At 37.2% G+C, this 22,656-nt stretch overlaps 1 protein-coding gene across 1 annotated transcript; it reads right to left on the bottom strand.

Annotated features, from left to right (window-relative positions):
* Nucleotides 1–20,105: 20,105 nt before the first annotated feature.
* Nucleotides 20,106–21,461, bottom strand: LOC103942461 (signal recognition particle 43 kDa protein, chloroplastic). The gene has a single exon (XM_009352646.3). It carries the CDS (start codon nucleotides 21,392–21,394, stop codon nucleotides 20,225–20,227), a length of 1,170 nt encoding a protein of 389 aa, XP_009350921.2. The 5' UTR covers nucleotides 21,395–21,461; the 3' UTR covers nucleotides 20,106–20,224.
* Between the last annotated feature and the right edge of the window lie 1,195 nt (nucleotides 21,462–22,656).

Here is a 22,656-nt window from a genome sequence, read left to right as displayed (position 1 = left end):
TCAAGGTCCGGCGGCAGTATGCTGACTCTCCTAGATGCAAAGGGCAATATTTTCCATCATTAGTAAACTGGTGGATGCATTCCAACAAGTCGTATTTCTCTCTTAGATACTAGCAAAACCTTAATGCCGATCACATCCGTCGTTTCACAAACAAATTGGTAACTTTCAATATCGACTTCGACTTCGACAGCGGAATACTTTAGGTTTCTATAAGGCCTCACTACTTTTTGGTACAGAATTAAAACTTAAGAGAGAGTTTGTTAGCCAGTTTGTTTTAAATTTTAAATTTTTATTTATAATTCTATAGATTGATGAAAAATATGTGGTCTGATGACCAATGAAGAAAGGCGAAGGATAGATGGTGAAAGCAGTGTGAATCGATGTTCTAAAAAAGGGTCTATACAGCTGGCCAGCACCACAATTAAATGCTAATCGATTAGAAAATCAGGTATGGCGCCTATGTGGACCTAGGTGGAATAGGTGATTGTCTTTATTTTTTTTATTATTGACTTTGAGTCTTGACTCACTCTCTTCCAGACAAAAAAATGAAAACCAAGAATGCGATGTGTTCGTCTCTCTTTGCTATAGGAGTGAGTTTGTTAACCAATTTGTTTTAAGTTTTTAATTTTTGTTTATAATTCTATAGATTGATTAAAAATATATGGTTTGATGAACATTGAAGAAAGGCAAAGACAGATGGTGAAAGTAGTGTGAATCTATTTTCTAAAAATAGTTTATATAGCTGGCCAGTACCACGATTAAATACTAGTCAGTTAGAAAAGCAGGTATGGTGCCTATGTGGGCCTAGGCAAAATAGGTGATTGTCTTTTTTTTTTTTTTTACTGACTTTGAGTCTTGACTCACTCTCTCCCAAACAAAAAAAGAAAACCAAGATTGCGATGTGTTTGTCTCTTTTTGCCATAGTTCTGTAATGTTGTCAACAAATTGTAGCACTTTATAATTTATTTATATTTATATTTTGCATTTTTTGTTTCCCCATTATAAGTATAGTTTTTATTTATTTATTTGTTTTATGAATAAATATGCATTCATCTATATGTCGTATAATAAATTTAATAATTAACATAAGAAAATTAAAAAAAAAAAAAAAAAAAAAAAACCCCAACCCACCAATTAGGACCCTACCCGACGCTCGATAACAGCCTAGCGATGTTTAAATCATAGGTGTGAGAGGAATATGTCTACAAATCAAACACAAAATGTCTTGATTATGCTCCATTGGCTGATTTCCACACTGCCCTTTCGATTCTTCCTTCAAATGGCCTAAAGCCCGGGTTTGAATGTTAGAACCCACAACTCTTAGGTTCATAAATTTTTCAGAGGTTGGATGGTGCGTTTGACTTCCGAGTCAGGGGTCCATGTCCCCATGCCCGTAGGCCACCTATCGTAACCACACTTAATAGGGCATGAGCCTCCCAATCTGCTAACCGGATAAGATGAAATAAGCTAAAAGGGACTCCTCTAACACTATCAGTGAGAATTTTTTAGATTCTTCTAACATCATATATATTGATAAATAAATACGAATGTTGATGAATTTGTAAAAAATAAAATAAACAAACAAACAAAATGGCTTAAATTAATCCTTGCGATGTAATGAAAGAAATCCTTTTGATAAGCATGCATCACTTTTGGTTATGTTGGAGTTTCTAGAAAGGAATTGGTTAGGTGGTTTGCATTCAATGCGTTATTAGTTAGTACGTAACAGAAAAAAGAAAAACTAATGGAATAGAAAACTAAACACGTCAAAAGAAATAGGTTTCTCTACCTTTTGTGCCCCTAAATTTGGACTCGTACCCCCTCCTTGAGTTGTTTAATTATAAATATGATCTCCATTCATCCATTGCTTAAATCAAACTAATAGTTTGTAATCACTTTAGCATCAATTGAAACATACACCTTGAACAATGGACTCCTCAATCAGATATGCAATTTTCATTGCATCCTTATGTTTCTCATTGTCTCCAACACCAATGTAGCACACGATGTGCTGATAACATAATTATGATTATGTAATGGTAAATCGATAATTCTAGTCAGCATAACACTATTCTTGACCGTAAATATAATTAAGGCATCCCATAATAGTACGCATACCAATGCGTACCATAGGATTCATAATTCTCAACATTACAACATTTCTTATAAACGTTAATTTAATTATGGCAATCACATGGAAAATTCATTATTAAATATGTATGTGAAAACTAAACAAATACACACACACACACTATATAAAAGAAAATACCCACTCACAGATACTTGCGAGGTCACAACCTTCGAACTAGGAAAGCCGGAGTCTCCGATAGTAATCACACCTAAGTATAATATTGGGACCCATTAGTAGTACTCAACTAAAATGATTAGATTTGGGAAAACGGAGTGCGGATTTGGAATTAGGACGTCGAAATATACCAAGAAGGGTCCTGGGCAATTTTTATAAAAAGTCAACAAAAAGTCAACGGTCAACCTCAAAAAGTCAACCGAGTCACCGAGGCAGTCAACTATGTTAAAACTTTGGAATTTCACTAAATGAATGTCAAAAACGAACTCGGACAACGAAATTAGCCTATGAGGATTTTCGAGAAAATTTCAAAAAAGTCAACTAACAACCAATAGTTAACTTTAATGGATTATTCCATCCTTAGACAAACTACTCTGTTAAAGTTAACTGGAAGTTAATAGAATATTCCAAATGAATATTCCCTCCAAATTCTGAAATGGACCTGGGTCGGTTTCGTGGATTTGGGTTAGATCTGGTTCTCGGATCCGTGTTTGGATCCCTTTTTTTTGTCGAGTCGGGTCGACCCAGTCCCAATTGCTGGTCCAGTTGTCGGCTTTTGGAAAATTTGGCCGGAAAACTTCCACGGCTTTGATTAGCTCCAAAAATGAACTATTTTTCACATTCTAAGTTAAAGCTTAAGAGGAAAGGAAAGGAAATATACCATCATTGGGCCTTGCCATGGCCAGAAAATGGCTGGAAAAGCCTGCACCATCTCGCGAGTTCGCCGAAAAACTGGGGAGAGTCTTCCCTGAGATGATTTCATGCTAATCCATCACCAAAATGAGTATACAGACTTAGTAATCAAACCAAATATCAATTTGAGACAAAGAAAAAGTGATCTCGAGGCTTACCACAGTCGAAACAGTGGAAATTCGCTGGATTTTCCTTTGGTTTCGCACCGGATTCCATGGTGCCTATGTTAGACCAAGTCAGAGTTATGGTTGGATAAGGACTGCATTCCTGAATAAATGTAAAACTTTAGAACTCTCAGGTTTTCAACTCAGAATGTGCATACCCACCAACTGATGGGTTGCATGTATTTATAATAATTTTGAGATTACATCAGGGGTTTATCAACCGTATTTAGACGGCAATATTTGAATTTGAATAATACAACATCTGGGAAAACAAACTTTCAAACATTTAAAAATAATCTAGAACTATCAGAGTTATCATTGGATAAAGACTGCATTCCTGAATAACAGACTTTAGAGTTTAAACATGAGTTGGATTCTTGATAACTCTGACTTGGTCTAACAGCCTATGTCTCATTTCGAACCTAGCACTTCGATCTGAGGATCTTAAACTCGAGAAGAAGTGGAAGAAAGAGAGGTGGTGGTGGTCACTGTCGTTTGTTGTGCAGTGCACAGGGAGGGTGAGGAGCTGATAGAGAAATGAGAGGTTTAGGGTGAAGAGAGATAAGGAAAAGTGAAGAAGGGATGTCGAAAGAGTTCCAAGGGAGTTGGAGGGAGAGTGACGTGGGGCAAAAGGAGAAGTGGTCACGAGACCCACAATAAAAAAAAAATTAAAATTAAAGCAATAAAATAACATAAGGGAAAATATCTGAATTAGTGAGTTTACCAATACACCCTTCAACTTCGTAAGTCTGTAAAATTTTCATCGTGATTTGAATTCGATTCTGCTTGTACCCATACATTTGTAACAATGAGTACTACATGAATACGGTAAAATAGTAGCTCATACATGTCATGAAATGACAGTTAATGAAAGTCAACAATCTCTTCTCAAGGGCATTTTTGTCAATTCATACTTATAAAATTAATAAAGCCATAAAATTAGGGACGGGTTGGTACAAGAGCTTAATATTTTTTGAAAAAAATTAGAGGGAAACAACGTTCGCCAGACGAAATTTTAGAGTATTTTGTCGGGTAAACCATTTAATATGGGAAAAATTTTGATATTTTGGGTTAACATTTGCCCGACGAAAATAACGTTGTGACCCGACGAATATGTATATTTTTGCCCAACGACCTTCACCTATTCGTAGAGCAAACACCAAAAATCTATTTATTTTTTTCTTATTTTATCTATTTATTTATTTTCCAAAGGTTAAAAGACCATCGAATTTAATTATTAGGTCCCTTTAATTTGTGGTTATACTCTCAATTAGCGTTCTTAAAAAAATCATCGAAATCGTTCCTAAAATAACCGTTAATTCGTGATAATCTGTTTGTAACCCTTGAAAGAATTTGTCCCATTACTTAATCCCGAAAGTTTGTTTTTGGTGAGTATTGATGTAAACGATCTTGAAGTACTACAAACAAGTTTAATGGTTGGAAAGTTGAAATTAGTTTCGTAGACTCTGTATCATGTCAAAACAAATATTCTACAAACACTTACAGTTTATTCTACTTAAGTAAAATGTAAGATTTTGCGGTAACCACTAGTGTAAATATTTTGAATTGATGTTCGTTATTGTATTCCTTTAAAGACAAGGAGTGTAGTTGTAAAAAATCATTAAAATTGGAGCTAAAATAACCATTAAATCATGTTTTTTCATTTCTAATCGTCAAAAGATTTTGTCTTGTTATTTAATCCTCCAAAGTTTTTTTTCTTGTGATTTTTTGCGTATGCGATCTTAGAGTATATACAAATAAGTTTGATGGTTGAATCGTTGAAATTAGTTTCGTAGACTGCGTATTCTATCAAAACAATATTTCAACTAACACTTTTATTTTATACTTTCCATTAAGTAGAATGTAAGATTTTGTGATAACAACTAGTAAAATTGGTACCTGGTGGAATAACCTGTATATAAAAATTGTAATATGCTGGATTGACTAGTCAAGCCCGTTAGTCAACTAAGATAGATTTGTTAGTCGATATAAATCGAAGGTTCAATTTCCAATTTCAATTACAAAAAACTATCTTAATCAGCAAGGCTGCAATTCGTTGCAAGTTATTTATGTGTCAAGTGGCCAAGATTGTGAGCATGTACCATTTAAGTGTTCAATAGATATATGTATCAAGTATGTGTATTTGAGATGTGTGACACAATAAAAATAACTTGAACAAAAGATATTTTTTGCCAGAAAAACCGACCTCTGAGTTAAAAAGTCGGGGACTCTCCATTGAGTCCAATCCACTAGTGTAAACAAAGGTTCATACAAAGATCACACAAGATGGAGCAGCTTTACCTTTGTGCAACCTTACTTTACACGAGATAGACTCCTTCGGTCTTCACGAAGTGGCAACTTCTCCTGAGCTCATAACCTCGTGCACCGAGATTAACACGATTAATGATATGATATGATTTGATGATATGCACATGAAATCTGGATTCAAATGACCAATCAGATTCTTCAATTAAACAGTTGAAGGAAGAATCTAACTTGAACCAAAAGCTTGGTCTAAAAATGAATTTAAAGCTTAAAAACTAGACCAAGACATAAATGCAAAACCTTAAAACAATGCAACCCTAATATACAATGATTGGGTGTTTAATGCATGAGGAAGGTTTGGCATCTAAGGTTTCATAAATGGAGAAGATGCAAGCTTAAAGCCTTAAAACAACTTTCTCTCTCTAACAAATGAATTCTAAAACCACCAAAGAACAATATGCAACCCTAAAAGTAAATATAGCAAAGGAAATCTGATTTTCCATCAGCCAACTTGTCCTAAGGACACTTGTCGGATGCAAAAGAAATCTAGGCAAATCAATGGCTATAAACTAACTACCATCATAAAGTGTCAGTCAGCCCATGTGGGCAGTCTTAATCTGTGTGCCTAGACAGTTGGAAGTCAGCGCGTAAAACTAACTAGACAATTAAATTAGATAGAATGCAACACAAATAGAGATATGAGATACACATGCATGAACAAACCATTTGAGATGAAATGTGCCACTTCTTGAACATTTCCTCCAGCAGCACCAGCCCATAATCTGAGTATATCCTATAGCTAGATTGAGCATGTGTGATGGTTTGATTACAATATTTGACGAGAAAAGCCAAACACTTAAGACTAGACTTCACAATCTCCCCATTTGGCTTTCCTTGACAAAATATCCCAGCCTATAACTAATTTCACTTAAAACTCAGACTCAAGAGAAGATCAATCAACAGAAAACCGAGTAACAACTCTTGCAAAAGAACAACTCTTGACAAGAACAAGTCAAATTTATCATGGGTAAAAGACTTGCAAGATATAAAGCACAACGGAATTTTTCTCTCTCATTTTGTCATGGTAAGATAAAGAAAAGGTGGAAAATCAAAGAGAACAGTCAAATTTGTTGCAAATACACAGGACAAGAACAACAAGAGCACAACAGATAAAGAATATGCACTAGATCAAATGAATATGCCCAAGCAAAGTGTAGCAACAATTAGACTAGTAACAAGTAAGCACGAAAAGATGCATGCATTGTGATTGAACTTCCCCATAATGGAAACTCCCCCAGAAATGATGCTTGCAATATGAACAGATTCTTGACCAAGATTACCACACAGAATTAAAGAATTGCACCAATAGACAACCAACAACGTAACAACTTGAGAGAATGAGCTACGGTGTAGCTTGAATATCTATGCTTCTAAGAGATATGTAATTTGAAGAACACAAAAAGATAGACATGCAATGCAGTTCTCAATGGACGAATCTTCTAAGGAATACACAAATATTAATAATGAGATTAACACAAGCTCATAATCCTACAATGATGTGTCAAGTTATGGGAGAAATGATTTGTAATAGACATCTTAAAATCATAGAACAAAGCATTCAATCTCAAAAGCATTTTCAAGTTAACCATGCTTTTACTATTCCACTGACCTTAAGAGACAACACTTCCTACATAATATGAACAATGGACAAGACTCACAAAAAGCAAGGCATAATCCTTGGAAAAAAAAAAAAAAAAAAAAAAAAGCTAACTTTGGTGAAGAACTTGAGTGAGGCACCAATTGGAGAAATGCCAAGGTCATTTGAATGAAAGTGAAATTTTGATGAATCACCATTGATTTTTTATAGAATTTGATTCATGACCTATGGAAAAGGATCTTGAAGCACTACACATGACATTGCATGGAAGGCCAAAATGAAGGGCTTTTCCCATTTGATAATATATATACTTTTCTTTAAGACACCACTTTCATATAACACTCTCCCATTTGATTTTTTTTTTCTTTTAATTTTAGGAAGAGGACAAAAAGACGAGAATTGGCACTTGGTCCATATTAGAGTAAGTAGAGTCACTACCACTCAATTAGGACCAAGGCAACATTAAATTCAAGTACACCACCAGATTTGGATGATTGGAAAAATAATTTTTCAAAGGCCATCATGATTATAGGGAGAACCTTCGACATTACAGTGAATAATTATCCAAGGATAATCACAAAAATATCATGAATGTATGACAGTTATGATAAGCATATAGAGAGATAAAACATAGGTATTTGATGAGCATGCTGACAAGACAGACACAACCTGGAAGCGTAGCTATTCAAACAATTCAATTTATAGCAGAAATGCCAATAGATCGTCGAAGATCTTCATACCTTCGATTATTTAGGGCTTTAGTGAATATGTCAGTTAGTTGTTTTTCAATTGGCACAAAGTTTAGTGTAAGAATCTTAGCTTCCACTAGATCTCTAATGAAGTGATGCCTAATGTCGATATGTTTGGTTCTCGAATGTTGGACAAAGTTCTTAGAAATATCAATTGCACTCATGTTATCACAATAAACAATAAAAGTGGATTGAGATATACCGTAGTCACTGAGTATTTGTTTCATCCACATCAGTTAAGTGCAACAGCTCCAAGCAACCATATATTCTGCCTCAACAGTAGATAAAGAGACACAATTTTGTTTCTTGCTGTGCAAAGCAACCAAATTGTTCCCAATATAGAAAGACCCCTCCGAGGTACTCTTTAGATCATTAATGCACACAGCCCAATCAACATCACTGTACCCAACTAGGTTTTGCGTTGATGTCATAAATATATTGAAGTCCATAATCAGTGGTCCCACTCACATACTTGATAACCCTCTTAACCGCTTGTAAGTGAGACTCATTGGGATAGCTTTGAAATTGTGCACATACACCAACAACAAATGTGATGTCTAGTCGACTAACAGTCAGGTAGAGTAAGCTTCCAATCATGCTTCTATACAAAGTCTGATCAACAACCTTGCCAGTTGAGTCTTTGTGAATTTTGGCACATGTGCTCATTGGAGATCTAGCAGCTTTTGAACTCTTAAAGCCAAACTTCTTCACCAAGTTCTTAGCATACTTTGTTTGAGAGATGAAGATGTCATCTTATTCTTGTTTCACTTGAAGTCTAAGGAAGTAGTTTAATTCACCAACCAAGCTCATCTCAAATTCATTTGTCATCATATCAAGAAAATCAGAGGTAGATTTAACAACTATGTCATCCACATACACTTGAGCAATCACAACATGAGATTTAACCTTCTTAACAAACAACGTTTTATCAACAGAGCCACGAGTATAATCTTGAGTAAGAAGATGAGAAGACAACATGTCACACCAAGCACGTGGGGCTTGTTTAAGATCATATAGAGTCTTCCTTAGTTTGTACACCCCATCTAGCTTGTGAGGATCCTCAAAGCCTTTAGGTTGTTCCACGTAGGCCTCGTCATTAAGATATTTATTAAGGAATGTGGTTTTGACATCCATTTGAAAAAGTTTGAACTTTAAATGGCATGCAATAGCACAAAAAAGTTTAATTGATTCAAGACGAGCAACATGAGCGAAAGGTTTCATCAAAATCAACACCTTCAAGTTGAGAGTATCCTTGAGCAACAAGCCTGGCCTTATTTCCGATCACATTTCTTGACTTATTAGATTTGTTCTTGTAAATCAATTTTGTGACAATAACATTAGTGTTCGATGGACGATTAACAATAGACCAGACTTCATTCCTCTCAAACTGATTTAACTCTTCCTACATGGTCAAGATACATTCTTCATCAACTAGAGCATCTTTGATATTCTTGGGCTCAATCTGGGAGACATAACAAACATTTGCAACTTCATTAGCAATTTTTCTATGAGTTCTAACGCCCTTGTCAATTAGACCCGCAATTTCCTCATCACGATAACCTCAGGCCCACTTCGGTTTATCCTTGAATTGGACACGAGAATCTTGATCAGTGCTAGATTCACTCTCATTGTCCTTTTTGACACCCCACTTGACTCAACAAAAGTATCATCATCATCCTTAGAAGAGAGAAGTAACACATCGTCATTTTTAGTTTTCAAAAAGGGAGGACCATCAGTGTCATCCATCTTGACATTTATGGACTATATGATGGTTTTTGTTCTCAGATTGGAAACTCTATAAGCCCAACTTCTGTTGGAGTAACCCAAGAAGATTCCCTCATCACTCTTAGTATCAAACTTTGCTAGATGTTCACGATCACATAGAATGTAGCAAACACTCCCAAAGACTTTGAAATACTTTACCATTGACTTCTTACCCTGCCAGAGTTCATAAAGTGTCACATTAGTGCCAGGTCAGAGAAACACCGGATTTGAGATGTAGCAAGCGATGTTCATGGCTTCGGCCTAAAAATGCTTTGCCAAGTTTTTGTTGTTAAAAAACACCCTAGTCATCTCTATCAAAACACTTTTTTTTTTCCTTTCCACTACACCATTTTGTTGACAGGTGATTGGAGCAGAAAATTCACGCTTGATGCCGTTTGTTGAACAGAAATCATCAAAGTGACCATTCTCAAACTCAGTTCCAAGATTAGTTCTGATTCAAACTAGAGCAGTATGGCTAGACAAAGATTCATTCAAGTTTACTCTATACACAGTGAGAAACTATTGGAAGGTATTAGATCTTTTTTCTTAAAAAGTATACCTAAGTGAATCTAGAGTAGTCATCCACAAGTACCAAGATGTACTTCTTGCCACCAAGAGATAAGGTCTGAATATGAATCAATTGAAGAGGCTTAGTTGTTCCAATGTCAATCATTTTTTTTGTGAGTCACCCTAGATTGTTTTCCCAATTAACATAATCCACAAACATAAGAGTTAGAAATAGAAAACGTGGTAGCCCCCTCAAAACCTCATGTTTGGACAACTTCTTGAGGTCTTTGAAGTTCACATGCCCAAGTATCTTGTGCCACAATACACTAGTTTCATTAATAGCTTTATGGCACTTGGAGTATTCAGCAACTTTAGAGACATCAAGAATGTCGCAATTGTCTCCAGATCTCAGGAGTACAAGCAAGTTCTTTCCATGTTCATCCACAATCCGACAACCTTGTTTTGAGAAACACACTTCATCAGCCGCATCATCACACAAGTGGCTAAATCTAATGATATTTGACTTCAACCGATCAACATAGCTAACATTTTCAAGCTTAGGAAATCTAGGGATCTTGACATCACTTTTCCCTATGATCTGAGACTTGTCTCCACCACCAAACACAACACCACCGCCAATAAAAGGAGTAAGAGATAAGAAAGCCTCATTGTCTCCAATCATGTGACAAAAGGACCCACTGTCAAGATACCATACATTGGCTTGGTAACAGATAGAGCTTTTAAAAAGACAAGACACCTTTTTAAGGCCTTCTAAACCCATTTTGGACTTTGCTTAATATTTCCAGATGAAGAAGACTGAACAAGCTGAGCAATTTTGTTGACTTCGATGGCCAGACGATCTACCTGACCCTTCAGTGAATTGGTCTTTCCAGAGTACAATTTTCTACATTTTGGACGAATGTGCCAACTTCACCGCAGTGATGACACATAGGAACACATCTTTTCTTTGGACATTGTTTGACTTTCTGAGATATAACCTTAGATTCTCTGACAAATTTTCTTTTGGTGGGGATAAAACTTGAGCCACTTTCTACATAACCAAGACCAAATTTGTCACCGTGTAGTTTTCCAATACTTAGCATCTTGTCAATTTTTTTAGCCCCAATAGTGAGACGAATAACCTTGTCACTTGCCTCATCCAGTTCAAATAGTTGTTTCATGTTGGCCTCATGATACATCACATTATTTACCTTCAGTGCATGAATTTGATTTATCAAGTTTTCTTGAGATTCTAGCAAGTTTTGAACCTGTGCTTCAAAAGTAATAATAACATCATCCTTTTCAACTTTGTCATTGAAATTAGAAGCCTTCTCATTCAGCTCCGCAACATGGGCCTCAAGATAACCATTTTTTCATCTAATTCAGTTTTGACTAGACATAGAGACATGTTTTCTTTCTGTTACTTAGCAACCTTCTCGGTTAACTCAATCTTCTCCACTTTTGTAGTACAAGTCTCATCAAATAAAGAATCATACTTGATGCACAATTCATGATAAGACATATCCTCATTGCCATTCAAAACAATCATTATTACTCAAAGACACTTCCTCAATTGGAGCAACAAAAGCAACAACCTTTTTCTTCAATATCTAATAACTCATCAGAATGCATAGAACCTTGATCATTGTTATCACTCTAAGTAACCATCATCGCCTTTTTGTGATTTTGACTAAGGAGTTTGGTGTTAACACAATCAGCAGCACGATGCCCACTTCCCTCACATGCAAAGCAGGGACCAGCTACATTTAACACAACTTTGTCTCATTTTCTAGTGAACCCTTTGTGCTTCACTCCAGTAGATTGTTTTTCCCGATTGTTTAATGACTCACCACACCATTTAGAATCCCTTCCTTTGTTTTTGAGAATTCTTCTAAATTGTTTGACAAATAGGGCAAGATTATCTTCTGAGGCATGTCTACACACATCACCAACAACCTCACAATTCTCAACACTTTGAAGGGTCACTTCTTTTATTTTCTTGGAGTCACTTTCATCCATGCCAAGCTCCATCTCATAGGTAATGAGCTTCCCAACCAATTTTCCAAGCTTGATCTCATTTAGGTTCTGAAACTCTTGAATGGTAGCCTTCTTTGCTTGAAATCTCTTAGGCAAGCATTTCAAAATCTTTTGAACAACAGTTGTTTCATCAATAGGCTTCCCTAACCCCAAGGCTTCACTTGTTAACATTGCAACTTTCTCAAAGAAGACCGAGAAAGTCTCAGACTCGAGCATTCTCAAATTTCAAATTTTGAAAGGGTCATTTGAAGCTTTAAGTCTCTCACTTGCTTATCACCCTCATGAAGAATTCGGAGTTTGTCCTAAGCTTGCTTGGCAATTGTGCAATATCGAACATGAGCAAACTGATTAGACGAAATGGCAGAAACAATTGTATTCTTTGCTTTCCTATTAGCCATGGCTAAAGTAACTTCTCATTGAGTTCATTCACCTTTTGGCTTAATCACAGACGCTCCATTGACTAGCCTTGATGGAGCATTCCACTTAAGAGTGAGATAATCAACAGCTATAAGATCTTGAGCCTCAAGGAATATCTGAAACTTCTCATTCCAAGCAGCATAATTTGTACCATCAAAGAATGGAGGTGTATTGCACGAGCCACTGACACGATCACAATCCATGGTGAGATTCCACCCAAAACCAACAAATCCCAGAAATCACTCTAAGTATATCTAGAGTTAAGCTCTGATACTAATTGAAATTGGTACCAGGTAGAATAACCTATATATAAAAATTGTAATCCGATGGACTGACTAGTCAAGCCCGTTAGTCAACTAAGATAAATTTGTTAGTCAATAAATTGAAGGTTCAATTTCCAATTTCAATTACCAAAAACTATTATAATCAGCAAGGCTGCAGTTCATTACAAGTTATTTATGTGTTAAGTAGTCAAGATTGTGAGCACATACCATTTAAGTGCTCAATAGATATATTGATCTAGGGGTGGTATTGGTACAATTACCGTATCAAAACCCATGTACCAATTATCATACCAAACTTTTGGTATGACAAAATCTATTATCATTACCATGCCAAACTTTTGGTATATTGAATTTTGGCATGCCAAATAGTTCGGTTGGCATGGTATGGTAATGTTAATTACCACTTTGTTTTGGGCTATTCTTTTGGGCCAAAATTTATTTTTTTTTCCCAACCCAATTCAAGGCCCAAACGTGTTTTGGCCACTCCCCTTGGGTTTCTAAATTTTTTTTATTTAATTATGAGAATTTTATAGAGATTCATTTAAGAAACAAGAAGTCAATAGATGTCATATCCCGGCCCAGGGCGGATCACTTCCCGGGCCGACTCCACCACCGTAGCACGATATTGTCCGCTTTGGGCTTACCATTCCCTCACGGTTTTGTTTTTGGGAACTCACGAGCAACTTCCCAGTGGGTCACCCATCATGGGATTGCTCTAGCCCCCTTCTCGCTTAACTTCGAAGTTCCAACGGAACCCGAAGCCAGTAAGCTCCCAAAAGGCCTCGTGCTAGGTAGGGATGGGAATTTACATTTAAGGATCACTCCCCTGGGCGATGTGGGATGTCACAATCCACCCCACTTAGGGGCCCGACGTCCTCGTCGGCACACCATGGCCAGGGTTAGGCTCTGATACCAAATGTCACATCCCGGCCCGGGGCGGATCACTTCCCGGGCCGACTCCACCACCGTAGCACGATATTTTCTCATTTCTATTTTATTACTATTACGTTACACTGTCACTAGGTTAGCCATTTGATCGACGGCGCTTTAGCCGACACTGATGCTGCCATTTCGAAATCAAGGAATATGGTTACGACTTGGTTGGTGTGGGTTTACCATTCCCTCACGGTTTTATTTTTGGGAACTCACGAGCAACTTCCCAGTGGGTCACCCATCATGAGATTGCTCTAGCCCCCTTCTCGCTTAACTTCGGAGTTCTAACGGAACCCGAATCCAGTGAGCTCCCAAAAGGCCTCGTGCTAGGTAGGGATGAGAATATACATTTAAGGATCATTCCCCTGGACAATGTGGGATGTCACAATAGATGGAAGAATTGCTGAAAGAACCCAATATCCCAAAAAAAAAAAAATACAAAGATTCCTAAATTTCATCTCTACGTTCTTTAAAATTGTACAAAAATTAACTTAATAGACGAAGCCAGGGAGAAAGACATCTCAATTCGATGAAGGAGAAGATGAGATGGACTCCAGAGATAGAGAGTCACCGGAACTGGAGCAACAGAGATGAAGTCGGTGGCTAGATGAGTGAAAATATAAAGAGTCGCAGCGCAAGAAGGCTTGGATTTTTTTTATTGAGAAAGTAAAAGTTAGAGGGTGGGATGATTAGATAAATGACTAGGAAAAAAAGTATATAAACTACATATATAATGATAATAATACCTAATATAAATGATATAATATTAATAGTAGTGGTACGGTATACCATTGGTAATGGTTTTGAATCCATTAACGTACCAAAAATGTATGGTACGGTACAAATATTGTACTATTATCATTGGTACAAACTTTTTGGCACAACTTTGGCATGGTACATTTGGTAATTCTGTTGGTATGGTAATTTGGCAAAAAATTCCACCTTTATATGTATCAAGTATGTGTATGTGAGATATATGACACAATAAAAATAACCTAAGCACAAGATATTTTTTACCGAAAAACCCCACCTTTGGGTTAAAAAACTGGGGACTCTCCACTGAGTTCAATCCACTAGTGTAAACAAAGGTTCATACAAAGATCACATAAGCTCATTCCTAGACCCCTATCTATGCAGCAGTTTTACCTTTGTGCAACCTTGTCTTACACGAGATGGACTTCTTTGGTCTTAACGAAGTGATAGCTCTTCCTAAGCTCATCACCTTATGGCACCGAGATCAACATGATCGATGATATGATATGATATGATTTTATGATATGCACATGAAATCTGGATTCAAATGACCAGTCAGATTCTCCAGCCAAACAGTTGCAGAAAGAATCTAACTAGAATCCAAGAGCTTGGTCTAAAAAAGAATTTAAAGCTTAAAACTAGACCAAGACATAAATGCAAAACCTTAAAACAATGCAACCCTAATATAGAATGATTGGGTGTTTAATGCATGATGAAGGTTTGGCAGTTAGGGTTTCATAAATGGAGAAGATGCAAGCTGAAAGCCTTAAAGCAACCCTCTCTGTCTAACAAATAAATTCTAAAATCCCCATAGAACAATTTGCAACCTTAGAAGCAAATATACCAAAGGAAATCTGATTTTCCATTAGCCAACTTGTCTCAAGGACACTTGTCAACTGCAAAAGAATCTAGGCAGATCAATGGCCAGAAACTGACTACCATAAAAAAGGTGTCAATCAGCCCATGCAGGCTGCCTTAATTTGTGTGCCTAGACCACTGTTCTAAAAATCCCCGCCTAGTGTCGCCTAGGCGTTAGGCAGCTGGCCACCACCCCGATTAATGCCCAGACATTTGAAAATTAAGAAATGACGCCTAGACTTACTGAAGCAACTGCCTAGCCCGCCCAAACCCGCTTAGACACCTGTCTAGGTTGCGACTTACTTAGATAGAAAATACATAACTCTCCTTTTGCATTTTATTATTTCCAATAAATTGTAAGAGACTTATTAAACACTTAAATAACACACACATTATATGTTTACTCTGCATGTTTTCATTATGTTCCAATATTTCATAATATATATGTCATTCTATTTTCTAGTTTATAATGAAATTATATATATTTTAAGTATAAACAAACACTTATTTACACGAAATACAATAGATTTACTTAAATCCGCTTAGCCGTCTAGGCACTAAGCCCCAACCCGCTGCCCGACTAGCGCCTAGCGCCTTTTAGAACCTAGGCCAAGATAGCTAGAAGTCAGCGTGTAAAACTAACTAGACATAATGCAACACAAATAGAGATATGAGAGGCACATACGTGAACAAACCATTTGAGATGAAGGGCTGGTTTGGTATTACTGTGCTTTGAAAAAAAAATTGCTTCTGCTGTGTTGTGAGAATAAGCAGCTGTGAAATAAACTAGATGAGTGTTTGGTAAACTTTTTTGTAAAAGTGCTTTTGGAAAAAGAAAAAAAAACAGCAATATTATAGTATTTTGGTAAACTTTTATGTAAAATAGCTGTAACTGTGTGAAATGATCAAAAATGATATAATACTAGATGTGCCATTAATTTAATTTTCTTAACAAATAAAGGTGAATTACTAAATATACTTTATTTTTAAAAGAAAAATATTTATTAACTTTATCTTAAACATATAATCCAACATTTAACAAGAAATCATAATCCAACATTCAACATATAATCCAACATTTATGCTGCTTCACGTTTTCAGTTTTTTTTCATCCAAAACTGTGAAAATAAGTTGTTTTTAAGTGTTTACCAAGCACTTTTTTGAGTTCAGCTTTTTTTTATACCCACTTTTTATAAAAGCACCTCAATACCAAACCAGTACGAAATGTGCCACTTCTTGAACATTTCCTCCAGCAGAACCAGTCCATAATTTGAGTATATCCTAAAGCTAGATTGAGCATGTGTGATGGTTCAATTACAATATTTCACATGGAAAGACAAACACTTAAGACTAGACTTTACAACTAATGTAAATATTTTAAATTGATGATCAGGTATGTTCATTGTATTTTTCTATGGTCAATTAGTGTAGATGTAAAAAAATCATCATGTTGCGGGGCTAAAATAACTGTTAACTTGTTATTTTTCGTTTCTAACCGTAGAACGATTTCGTCCCATTACCTAATTCGAAAGTTTGTTTTTGGTGATTTTTTGCGTATGTGATCTCAGAGTACATACAAATGAGTTTGACAGTTGGATTACTAAAATTAATTTTGAAGATTGCGAAAATCATCGAAGGAATTGAATATACCAAAATGTCCCTCGCCTTTACTTGACGAAATAGTATATCTTGCCCTACAAATCATAAATCTTAAATATATATTTGCGACGAAACCTGAATGGTTCATGCCCAGAGGATGCCATGATAAGTGCCAAGTTTTTTTACTTGACACAAAAACTTTACCCGATGAATGACACTTTACCCGTTGAACTACTGTTGTCGGGAAAAAGCCTTTGAAGAAGAAGCCAAAATGTTGACAAGTTTTACCCGACGAACGTTTGTATTCCGGCTGGTAAAAATAATTTGTTTCGTTGGATAAATAGTAATTTCAGGTAATGTATGAATGTATGCATGCGTGGCAGATTGACAACCACTGCCTGCAAGGAGTCATTGACTCAGTAAGTTGGCCAATTCCTCATTTACCATCCTTTTCTTTTTCTTCTTAACAAGTTTGGTTAAATATATCCACATCTACATACCAAATTCATCTCATATGCTAGCAAGTATTTTCATATTGGATCGAGTTTCCTAGCTAGGGGTGTTCATTGGTTCGAAACAAATTGAATTGTTTATTTTCGAATCCAATTCGGCCTTGGCTAGTTGGAGCCCGAGACTCCTTAGGTCAAATTAGCCTTGGTTCTTGCCTATAACTCCTTACGAAGGCAGTTTAGGACAAAACTGGTAGCCAATGAAAATTAGACACCTAACACTTTTTAGTGTCTAACCGCTCTCACCATTAGAACAAAAAGAACTTTGGAAGGCTAAATTTAGTAAATTGTGTCAATTTGAGGGGCTAGATTTCGTCAATTTGAAAGGCTAAATTTATTTTAAGGAACCTCAAGTTCGATTCACTTGGTTGTTTTTTTTTTTTCCATTTAAAAAAAAAAAAGAAAAAGAGGGATAACTTGTGGCAAGCTATTGTTATCCACTCCTTCTGGGTCCAGAGAGGTTATGGGAAATTTCACTTACCTGTGGCCACAGTCAAGTAGATTCACACGGTTGTGAGTATGATATATATTTGTAGTAAATATAATACCAAGTTTGGATCATTCTGACCATGTACGAAAATGTTGTCTTAAAGCTTCATCGTTCAGAAGTTCTAAATTAGAGGTGTGCTATTCACACATCTCTTTTTACTTCTCACACACTCCTGATTAATTTTTGTCAATTAATCTTCTTCAATTCATTCGATCTGATGATTGAAAATTGAGAGGGATGCGCGGAAAATGAAATTTAGGAGGTGTGTAGATAGCACACCCCCTAAATTATTGTAGGTGGAAGTTGGGTTCACCCATACTATACTAAGCTAACTTCTGGATTATTTGAAATAAAATAGATTGAGGATTTGATTATTCTAAATTGAAATCATGTGTATGAACTTTACCTCATAAGGTATGTTAATTAGTTCTTGCTTTTTGAATCTGAACACTTTACTACCCGTTGCAAGATTTTGATAAACTTTCTCTGTTGTTAAACTACGTTAGAAATTTAAACCGACTGTTATTATTTCAAGTATAAGAAGTTAAGGGCTCCTTTCTAAAGTCATTTTAAATTACTGAAAATGTTTTTAAAGAATGTTTTTTAAATCAATCATTAGAAAATAAAGGGTAAGTTTTTTATGGAAGAGCAATATAATTGCAATAAGCACTTCAAGTGCTTTTAGAACCAAAAACATATTCTCTAAAAGTGTTTCATGTCATTCAAAAACACTTTCATGTAACATTGCCAACTACAAACTTTGTATACAAGCCCAATAACAACAACCCTACTCAGGTCATCCTTACAGGTCTAGGAAATGGCAATATGGCGGATTGGGTTCAAATGTGTCATTTCCATACCAAAATCCATTTATTTTCCCCAAACCCCAACTTGTAGAATCTCTAAATGGGTTTTCCCCATAACCGAACCCATCGAGTGGCAGATTTTTTATCAAGGAACAGTTTTCCCCATTGTGATATTTATATATTTATTTATATTATTAACTAAATGAAGAATATTAAAAAAATTATTATTAATACAATTGATACAATGCATCTAATAAGTAATACTAAAAATTTATATTACTAAGAAAACATTTACACTCTTGAAAATTATAAGCATATAATTCCTATTATTAATGATATAAAAGTAAATAATTAATTTCATATTTAATAATGCATGATTATTAACAACCCATTTTCATATAATAAATATTTATATTTTTTTTATTCATAGATGAAATGGTTCGGTTTCGGGTATGAGTTTGGGACAGATACCCCAATAACCATAACTGAACCCGAAACCAAAAAATTTACCCGACGATTACCCATAACCATAAAATACCAGAAATTTTATGCCCAAAACCGAACCATTCGGATCGGTTACTTGCGGGGATCGGATTTGACGGGTTAAATTGCCATCGCTATATGGGCCTCAAAATCAAAGTGTACATAATAGAAAAACAAACGAACTAAAAAAGTGCAAATATATTACGTAATTAACTGCAAATGAATAAATAAGAATGAGGATCCTCTTCGGATTCTCTTTGTGAGGATTCAAGGGATCCTTTAATCGTGTATGTTTATTGTAAATCGTGGGACCAGTTTTCATCAGGTACTATTCGTGTTCAATTTTAAATAAAAATTTTTAAATGATTTATGATCACACGGCGTATGATAAATGAACACGATTAAAAGATCACCAAGAATCCTCATTCAATAAATAATACATAATCTTCAAGAAGGTTACATCAATGAAAGAGACTACATCTTGATAGACTTACACCTAACTGAATTACAAACATCTTATTTACATATAACTAACCCTAATTTTAAGGGGCAAAGAATCCAAATTCTGTTCTTAATAAAAATAAAAATAAATGTGAAATCAAATGCATGTGGCGAACTTCCTACCAGAAAAATGTATGTGCCAAAATCAGCATGCTATGCCATGGCCCTTAACATCTTTTATGATCGCCATTGTTACATGATATGGATTAACTCGAGATTGAGCAACTCAATTTTTCGTAAAATTAACACGTGAAGTATCAAATATCGCCTAACATTATGGATGCAACGGTTCACATATCCAAAATATAGTACGGAAAAACGAACTCATAAGTTGAAGTGTAAGAAAAGTGACATAACGCATAAATTTGCACTAAAGAATTTTCCTTGAGGTCACATTGATCACCAAAAGCCATATGATCATTTCAATTAGATATACAACAAAAGTGTATCCTACTTTCTCAATTGGGCCTCCTCCACATTACCCGGCCCACTTGAATTTTGGGCCTCCACAAACTCCTTGATCAAATCAGGATCAACATTCTCCTCCGGCTCCCACGTGGCCTCATCTATATCCGTCCACTTCACCAAGTACTCCAGCTTCCCTTCATCCCCAACTCTCTTTCCCACCACCCCTTCCGCCACCGCGTACTCGAGCCCCGCCTCGTAGTCCGCCACCAGATCCTCGCCGATCAGCTTTGCGTTGACCCACTCGTTATCTCCGCCGTCCTTCCATTGGACCAAATACTCCGTGCGATCCCCTTTCCCGCGCTTCTCAAGCAACTCCTGCACCTCCGCGTACTCGAATATTACCCTCTCTAGCTCCCTAATCACGGCCTCCAACCCCAACCGCCTCGCGAAGTGCATCGGGTTCCCCTGCGGCGTCGTTTTGAGTATCTCCCGCGCCAAATCCAACGGCTTCCGCCCCCTCTCGTCCTCCACTTCGGGATCCGCACCCAGCTCCACCAATAATTTGACGACACCAGGACGGACATAACCAGCAGCCATATGTAACGCTGTTAGTCCCCCGCCGTTATCGCGGTGGTTCAAATCGGCTCCGGCCTCGGCCAGAACCCGAACGCACTGCTCCGACCCGAGACCCGAGACGAATATGAGAGCAGTGCGGCCGTCCCCATCAACTGCGTCAACGTCGCGCGAGTCGTTCTCGGCGCTTATGAGCTGACTCAGTGCGGATTCGTCAGCATTTTTGGCGGCGGTCCACCACGGGTTCTCGTACTCCGCCACCACGTCCTTGGCAATGGAACCCGACGGGACCCACGATGGCGAATGGCCGTCTTTCCAGGAAATTAAGTACTGCATCCCCTTGCCGCCCACCAGCGCTCTACTTCCGATGATTTTGTCTACCTCTCCGTAGGACTCGTCGTTTTCTTCCGGTTCATTGGCATCCGGGAGCGGAAGTGGGTTATGGGTTTCGATGGATTGGGTTTGTTGTTGGTTTTGGATGGCGGAGACGGTTATGAGGGTGGTAGGCTTGGTGGCGGTGTAGGTGGTGGGTTTAAGGCGGTGGAAGGATTGGGGAGGGAAGGAGGAGGTGGGGGTGGTGAGGTTTGGGGAGAGTCTGAGGCCGGAGATGGAGTACTGGTTGACGAAGAGAGCGTCCATGGAGTTTTGGTGGTGGTGGTTAGAGAAGTGACTGAGGTTTCATTGGCGGTGTTCCGAAGAGTGTTCGGGAGAGTGGATAGTGTAGGGGAGAGGAGTAGAGAGGGAGAGAAGTATTCGTTAAGGATAAGAAATCCCATCCAATCCATTTTACTTGTTTTGGAGTCAGAGTGGGACATTGGTGGTATTTTCAAGTTTTTGGTTTCGGAGGTTTCAAATTCGGCACCACAATCCCGAGGTTCAAAACTAAACCCAAAATGTTAAACTGGGCTTATAACAGATAAGCCCATTATTTTTCAATCATTGATAAGCCCATTTTATGCTTGCATTTTTGACCCACTTTACTGTTTTACCTTTTTTTTTTTTTTTTTTTTGGAAAAAAGGTAATTATATTACCACAAGAAACAGACAAACTTACAACCAGAACAAACTAGGGTCCAAACACAAAAGTACATATACAAACAAAAAGGACCAGCTCAGCAAACAAAACCTAAGCCCAACCCACAACGTGGGCCCAAAACAGAAACACCACAAGAACGCCGGAAGAACCAAGAATTCGACAGCCGCCGCCTCTGCAACAGTATTTCGAGATTCACCCAATTCCATGCCTCCAACCGCACGCCAACCCGACGATCAGAGCATCCAACCCCGAGCACCACCTGGTACGCAGCCACCACAATAGAAATCAGGCAACCAGAAGAGGAATTCTGGCTACCAGAAGAAAGAAGCCCGTGGAGATCCACAAGCAACACTGCCAACAGAGGCAGACATCGAGAAGGTGGTGGTGTTGGGAACACCCGAGCCTGTGCATGCACCGAAGCTCTACACACCATCTCAGAGAAGCGTGACTACAGATTGGAGTGTGAATGGCCGAGAAGGAGGGACGCCAGTAGGAGAAGACGAAAAGGGCAAAACGAAATAGAAAGCAGGGGGAAAACTCTGCCGAAGAAAGGAAGAGGGGACCAAAAAAGGAAGGACAGATGGGCTAACCAACCCCAGCAGAAGCTAGGGTCAGCGCCCCCTGATCTGCACTGAAATAAGGCCCTCAGACAAACACTGAGAAAAACTCTCAAGCAGAGAGAAGGGCTCTCACAAAGGAGAGTATTTCGTGTTTTACCTTTAGAGAAGTGAAACGTGCAAAGAATGCTAGTTGACTTTTTAAATTTTCTTTTGACTTGTAAATCGCAAACTAAGAAGTTGACACGTATCAAAAAATAACTCATTAAATTATTAAAAAAAAAACATTTGCAAGTGTCAAATTGATA

Source organism: the organism of the source record quoted next, unplaced genomic scaffold, assembly GCF_019419815.1.
Source record: "Pyrus x bretschneideri cultivar Hongxiangsu unplaced genomic scaffold, Pyrus_bretschneideri_v1 Contig10, whole genome shotgun sequence".
Lineage (NCBI taxonomy): Eukaryota > Viridiplantae > Streptophyta > Magnoliopsida > Rosales > Rosaceae > Pyrus > Pyrus x bretschneideri.
The sequence above is the reverse complement of the archived record's forward strand: the minus strand, read 5'-3'. Positions and strand labels throughout refer to the sequence as shown.